The sequence below is a fragment of the Melopsittacus undulatus genome, assembly GCF_012275295.1.
Source record: "Melopsittacus undulatus isolate bMelUnd1 chromosome W unlocalized genomic scaffold, bMelUnd1.mat.Z SUPER_W_unloc_3, whole genome shotgun sequence".
In the NCBI taxonomy this organism is placed as follows: Eukaryota; Metazoa; Chordata; class Aves; order Psittaciformes; family Psittaculidae; genus Melopsittacus; species Melopsittacus undulatus.
In genome coordinates this window covers 1,441,120-1,448,358 of record NW_022993945.1, presented here as the reverse complement: position 1 = coordinate 1,448,358, position 7,239 = coordinate 1,441,120, and the positions used below count along the sequence as shown (strand labels likewise).

The 7,239-nt window shown below is 44.4% G+C and overlaps 1 protein-coding gene across 1 annotated transcript in view; it reads right to left on the bottom strand.

The window, feature by feature from the left end:
* Positions 1 to 3,535: 3,535 nt before the first annotated feature.
* LOC117438253 (ceramide transfer protein-like) overlaps positions 3,536 to 7,239 on the bottom strand; it is a 42,514-nt gene continuing 38,810 nt past the window's right edge. The window contains exon 4 of the mRNA XM_034073772.1: positions 3,536 to 3,577. Coding sequence (XP_033929663.1) covers positions 3,554 to 3,577 — 24 coding nt within the window. The 3' untranslated portion in view covers positions 3,536 to 3,553. The remainder of the gene's footprint in view (positions 3,578 to 7,239) is intronic.

The window sequence follows — 7,239 nt, the reverse complement described above, 5'->3', positions numbered from 1 at the left end:
TATTAAAAGTTTTTGACAATTTATTGTCTGCTCTATCACTGCTTGACTTGTGTAACATAACAACCCACTACTCTAGGTAGCATTATTTCAGTAAGATTGGTCTGACTTGAAGTCACTTGAAGTCACCTTTATAACATGTGGCATACCAGTGAATCCTACACACCATGTAACAGGATGGACTAATGGGGATTTAACAGATGTGCTCAGTATACTTGTCCATTACCCACGGTCACAAATAATAGAACAGATATTACAAAGATTTCTGTCATTGCTGTTTCTTTATGTTGTTGAGTTCCGGGGCCCTGCACATTTCGCTGGCAGTCAGTATGGTCCTGTTGATAGCTGTACACAGCTGGGCCTACCCTTTTCTCCTGGATAGCTCTCTGATAACAGTGGAGGCCATCCCTCACATCAAGGTCTGGCATGGCATGTGTCTCCACCACTCTACGCCTGCTGGGTTGCAGCCAGCAGCGGAGCTAAAGGTTCTTCTTGGTGGCAGACACAGAGGCCAACCCAGTCTTGCCCTTGACTGTGATAGCAGGCATTTGGTCAATCTCAGTCCTTGAACCTTTTTGTCAATGCAGAGTTTCACCTGCTTAACTCAGTAACAAGTCACTACTACAGCAAAGCACACACACAGATTTACATTAGCAGAGTAATATCAGAGAGTGCATCAGCACGTTGAAGATGCTGATGACAGCGAGTGACTAACCAAAGGAATTTCTTACAGTGGAGTTCTCCCACACTCTTAATTTGTTCCATTACTTGCTTTATAACACTACCATCATATTAGAATCTTTCTAGCTTTTACCTTAGCATTTTCTAGCAGCTGCTGCAAATTTGCATGTTCTAATATTTCTTTTACAAGTGACAAATCCATACAATACAAGGTACAGTTTCTTATTAGCAACTGGCTAGTAAATACAAGCGGTTTTATATGCAAAATCACAACCTCTAATAATAGCTACTTTCTAAAGCATGCATATTCAAGCTGTTACTTTTCAGTTGCCCCCAAGTGATGTTTTACAATCATTCATTTCTCTCTATCTTGTTCTGCTTGGGGTTTTCAAGGTCAGCTCCTGTAGCTGATGCATCAAGTTCTTCCATTCATCTGTCCAGCTCATGGCAAGGCTTGACAAACTTTGCAGGCAGCCACCGTGGACCTGTAGGTAGTAGGACAGAAATATACTCCTTCCTCCAGGTTATCAGTTCTTGAGAAGTAGACAGGTTAAAGTGACTCCTTAAAGCAGAAGCATTCTAATGCAAAGGGGATGTGAAGCAGCTGTAGAAGTAAACTGTACAGTGTTAACAGTCAAGTTTGCCATAGCATTACCTTTTTTTTTTTTTTGATCACACATGCATATTGTCTGGGAAACAAGCTTGAAGCAATATACATCAAAACTGCAGTCATTAATAACAGCTAGAGTGAGTTAATTATTTATCATGCATAAAATTCTTACCCAATAGTTGTAAAAACTATTACATGAACCCAACAACAAAACAAAACACTGTCTGCCCTCATCACACACACACACACACGCTTGGGATCCCACAAGCACACTTCACCCAACTACAATATTCGAAACACAAAATCCATACAATCATTACTCCCTCTACACAGTCCCACATAGAGAGCATGGGACAAGGACCTTCTGAAGAGTATCAGGAAATCAGCTCCAAGAAGCATCATTGCAGTGCGAGGTGGCAGGCTCAACCTTAGCGGGCGTCCCCGCAGAGGCTCTGCCTCCCTCACATCGCATGAGGCTTGGGCTTTTATATTGACCAAAAAGCACACTCATTCCGACACAGGTGGCCAGCCTATGTTGGAAGAAGTGGTCAGCCATATCTATCAAGGTCTCCAAAGGTCACTGGAAACATGGATATACTTATATTAGCTCACTTCTAGCTCATAAGCATAACAGACCGACTTCGTGCAAAAGGGTAACCTAACCCATAATCGTAATTTATATTTTAAACACTCATGAGAGACCCACAGTTCACAAGACCCATATATTGGATAAATTACAGAATGTCAGATGTGATACCATGTAAAGGGTCAGTGGGATTGCGAGCTAAGTTGTCATCAGCAGCTCTTGCAGCTAACTCTTCAAACCCACTCTTAAAGTGTAAGACCTGGGAGGGGGTTAATAAAATTGCAGCTATTCGATAACAATCACTAGGAGTTAACAGCATACTAGAAAATAAGGCAGTTAGCATCTGTTGAGTATATGAGGAAGACAACCCATACTGAGCAATTGCTCCTTTTAGTGCTTTCATAGCCTTCCAATCCATAGGAGTCCAGAGAGGTTGCCCTTGGGCATTCACAATAACTGGAAATGCAGAAGGGACATCAATCGGTAAAATAGTGCCATCTATAATCGCATCTTGAATAAGACCACGCCATCTCAGGGCACTGGGAGCAGCTTGCTGAGAGAGTGCCGGAGTTGGTGGTAGCGGCACCTGAAAAGGGTTAACTTCTGTGGATTGCTCGAGAGCTTGCTCCTTATCTTTAGGCCCCAGCTCCTCCAGGCGGTCTCGTAAATCTTGTAGCTTTTGATCTAACAGCTTTAACCAGCGATGCCATTCCTGGCTATTTTGCGGCTCCGACGGGAGCGATGCAAGTGCTGGTGTCAAAGGCGAAGGGGGGTGTTGTAAAGTGGGAGTTTTATTATACTCCTCAAAAGGTTCTCTCTCCCCGTCTGTAGGGGGTGGGGGGCCGGGGGAGAGATATTGTCTGCCTCTGGGGCAGTAGCATCACGAAAAGGATTAACCATAGGTGGTCGTGGTCGCACACCCTCCCTCTCCCAAGCCCCCTCATCGCATATTGCGGGGTAGGAGGGGGGCACCGGGTCCTCAAACATCCGTACTTTCTGACGCACGGGCTTTCGAGCTGGAGCCGCCTCGCCCGAAACCAACACTCCAGCTGCTACCGGCGCACCAGCAGCAGCCGGCTGTTGCTCAGGCGAGACCGAAAACATCGGAAAGGCAGACATGGCTACTTCCTTCTCAGCTTTCATAGCAGTTAATGTGTCTTTTAACAGTCGCCACAGTGTGGCAAGGGGCCTTGCCTCCTTTGACCCTTGGGAATTATCGTCCCACAAACATAACACACACAAACACAAACCAACAAAAAACCAACAAAAAACAAACAAAAAAACCCAAATACAACAAACACAAACAAACACAAAAACAACTTTCTCCCAAGTCTCAGTCTTAAAAGCTTCACCAAACTCCACAATTAGTTTTTTCTCTTTACACCAGAGTAAAAGCCTCTTCAGAGTTTCATTATCATACTTTATCCCTCTCTCAGAGAGGATATGTTGGAAGAGCTTAAGCATTACTTCATCCTCTTTACTTAACTGGTTTCCCATCCTTAAGCTCCCTTCCAACCGTCCGTCTGCTTACCTTATTTGCACTGCGCAGTGTCTTCCGGGCTCACAAGGCTCCGATCCGAGGATTCCCTCCTCCGAGGCTTCTGCCTCCCGATCTTGGTCCAGCCAGATCGATTCCAGCCGATTTCTTCACGGCCCAGCGATTCACACCCTCCTCCATTTCAATGTGAACTTATAGAGGGTCCCTGTTCGGGCGCCATTTGCCGCGGAACGGACTCAGTCAGAGATCAATGTGATCAGACAAAAAGCCATTTATTACAAAGCATTAACTCCTTATATACTATTGCTTACACACACCTACAGCAATTTCATGATTGGATACTTGTCTTGAAGACCCTTAGTGACTAACATATAATTGGTTAAGCACAGGTGTGAGAACTTGACCTCGAACGCTTGCCAACAGTCCACAGTTCTCATAACTCAGTGAATTACAGCTTCTTCTTATCTTGCTTGTTTAGGCTTCCTCGGGCCTCCCATGGCCTTGCTGTATCCCTCGGAGTTATTCAGAGCTCATGTACCAAATATTCATTTTCCTGTGAGAACACTATCTCCACATATGCTGTTGCCTGCTATGAAGCACTTTCATAGCACACCAACTAAATGTCTTCAGGTCACCAGAGAGTGACCTTGACTTCCCTCCAATCATTACCCCGACAAAGAATGAACTTTGACGAAACCAGACAAGCTCAGCAGTAACCAGAAAAGTTCCATCGTGTCATCAGCTGGCAACAATGCAACACTACACGCCAGCTCTCCTGCCCTGAAACAGTTACAAGAGATGGAACCTGACATCATGGACTGGATGAATTCAGCAGCTTTATAGGGATTTGTCCACGGGCTAAGGAATGATATATCTCTATTTGTGTGTGTGTATATGTGTATATATATATATATATATGAGACAAAAGCGATGGTGTATTGAAAAATGTGGGATCTAAGCATGACGTGAATGGCATGGAATAAGGGGTGGATACTGTCCTGGGTTCAGCAGTAGCAGTCATTTTTTCTCCTTCTTCGTAGCTGGTGCAGTGCTGTGGTTTTGACTTTCAGCCCAGTAACAACACAGTTAACACCAATGTTTTTAGTTGATACTAAATAAGGCTTACTCCGATCAAGGACTTTCTCCTGGACAAATTGACTGCTGAATAGGTTTACAGTTCATGGGGTAAAATATCCAGATGGATGGCAGAGCCCAAAGAGTGGTGGTAAATGGTGTCACAAGTAGTTGACAACCAGTCATTAGTGGTGTCCTTCCAGGCTTGTTATTAGGGGCAACGTTGTTTAATGTTTATTGATGATCTGGATGAGGGGATTGAGTGCACCCTCAGTAAATTTGCAGATGACACCAAATTGGGTGTAAGTGTTGATCTGCTGGATGATAGGAAGGCTCTGCAGAGGGATCTGGACAGGTTGGATCGATGGGTTGTGGTCAACTGCATCAAGTTCAACAAGGCAAACTGCTAAGTCCTGCTCTTGGGCGGTGGCATCCTGGCCTGTATCAGCACCAGTGTGGCAGCAGGGCCAGGGTAGTGATTGTCCCCCTGTACTGAGCACTGGTGAGACCACCCTTCAAATCCTGTGTTCAGTTGTGGGCTACAAGAGAGAGACTGAGTTGCTGGAATGGGTCCAGAGAAGATCAACTGATACACTGATATATTTCCAAGTAAACTAGAATTGGGACTTTTATTTTTTTTAAGATTTTTTCCTGAAGGTTGCCCTCTGAGTCTTCTCTTCTCCAGAATAAAGAACCCCAGTTCCCACTCTTCATAAGACTTCTGTTCCAGGCCCTTCACCACCTTCGTTGCTCTTCATTGAGTTGCTGGAACAGATTCAGAATCTCTCTTGTAGTGAGGGGCCCAAAACTGAACACAGGATTTGAGGTGCAGCCTTCACAAGTACACAGACCTCTGAGAAAATGAAATGTACAGTTAAAAATTACACTGAGAGCATCAGGTGGTAGGACTTTCAAACACTGAGATACGTATTTAGCACAAGCCACCTAGTTGGTCAACAGTAGGGGATCTGCCAACAGGGCTAGCCTTTCCCAATCAAAACTATTGCATACTGTAGACGGAGATAAAGTTCCTGCAGCACATGTAAAGAATCCACTGGGGAAAACAGTCTGGGTTATTCCTGACTCAGGAAAAGGCAAGCCCACTCTTGGGATTGCTTTTCCTCAAGGACCTGGGTGCAGTTGGTGGGGAATGCGGGAGGATGGGCAAGACTGGTGTGTACCTCAAGAGGATTTGATTTTGGAGGAAAACAGCCAGTGAACTGAACTGTATGATGCTGTACAACACTGAATATTATCACTTCCATGGCCGCTATATATCCATCACTGTGCTGGATGCCTCGTGGCACCCATCTCCAACTCTTTGGATTTGAGGATCTGATCACCACATTAATGAAGAATTAACTTTGATAAAACTGGACAAGTGCAGTGGTAATGAAATTTTAACTGGCTTCAGCAGGCGACAATCCAACACCACACACCATTTTTCCTGCCTAGAGAGACTATTATGATAGATGGAACCCCAATCATGGAGTGAATTAAACTCAAGGAACTTCTCTAGGGATGTTCCATCAACTAAGGGAATGGTATCTGTGTGCGTATGATATATATACCTTTATCAAAAGACAGAAAAGATGATGGTGGGAAGTGTAAGACCTGGCATAACATAAGGGGTGGATACTGTCCTGGTTTTGGCTGCCACAGTTTTCTTCCTAGTAGCTTTTGCAATGCTGTGTTTCAGCTTTAGTCTAGAAATAATGCTAATAAAACAGAGATGTTTTAGCTGTTGCTAAGTAGCGCTTCCCCAATCAAGGACTTTCTGAGTCTCTCATGCTGTGCAGTGAGGAGGGGCCCGGGAAGCTGGGAGGAAACAGAGACACCTGATCCAACCCAAACTAGCCAAAGGAGTATTCCATACCACAGCAGGTCATGCCCTGTATAGAAACTGGGGAGAGTTACCTGGAAGGCCCAGATTGCTACTCAGATCGGGCTAGGTATCAGTCAGCAGGTGGTGAGCAATTGTATTCTCTCCCCTTATCATTATTATTATTGGTGGTAACTGAGGAGGAAGGGGGGGGGGAGTAAGTGAGCTGTGTGGTTCTGAGTTGCTGGCTGGGCTTAAACCACGACACTTAGTCACAGTGAACGGAAAGCAGCTGAGCTTCAAATTATTGACAAGTTAAGCAAGTAGGGAAAAAGGCCAGCTGGGCCATTCAGGGATCTTTTTCTAGAACTTAGGAGGAAAAGGAAAGTGTATGGATATTGGAAGCAAGGACAACTGACATGAGAGGATTACAGAGATGCTGTTTGCCATTGTAGGGAGATTTCTGTGGCCAAAGCTCACAGTTCAAGCTGGCCAGTACTGTGAAGGACAACAGAAAGTGCTTTTTTAAAATATGTCAGCAGCAAAAGGAGGATCAGAGATAATATTGGTCTGCTACTTGATGAGGTTGGTCACCTCACAAATAAGGGTGCAGACAAATCAGAAACATTCAATGCCTTCTTTGCTTCTAACACTGGTCAACTGGAAGCTAGCAATGACTAGAGGCTAGCAAATGTTGTCCCAACTTTCAAGAAGGGTTAGAAGGCAGCCCCTGAAAATTACAGGCCTGTCAGTCTCACTTCAGTTCCTTGTAAAATTATGGAGAAAATTATTCTGGAAGTTAATGAAAAAAATATGAGACAAGGCAGTTGTTGGTGACAGCACAGGTTCACAAGGTAAAAGTCCTACATAACCAACTTAATTTCCTTTTATGACAAGGTCACCCATCTAGTCGGCCAAGAGAAGCCAGTAGATGTATGGGGTTGTTTTTGGTTTAGTTTGTGGGTTTTTGT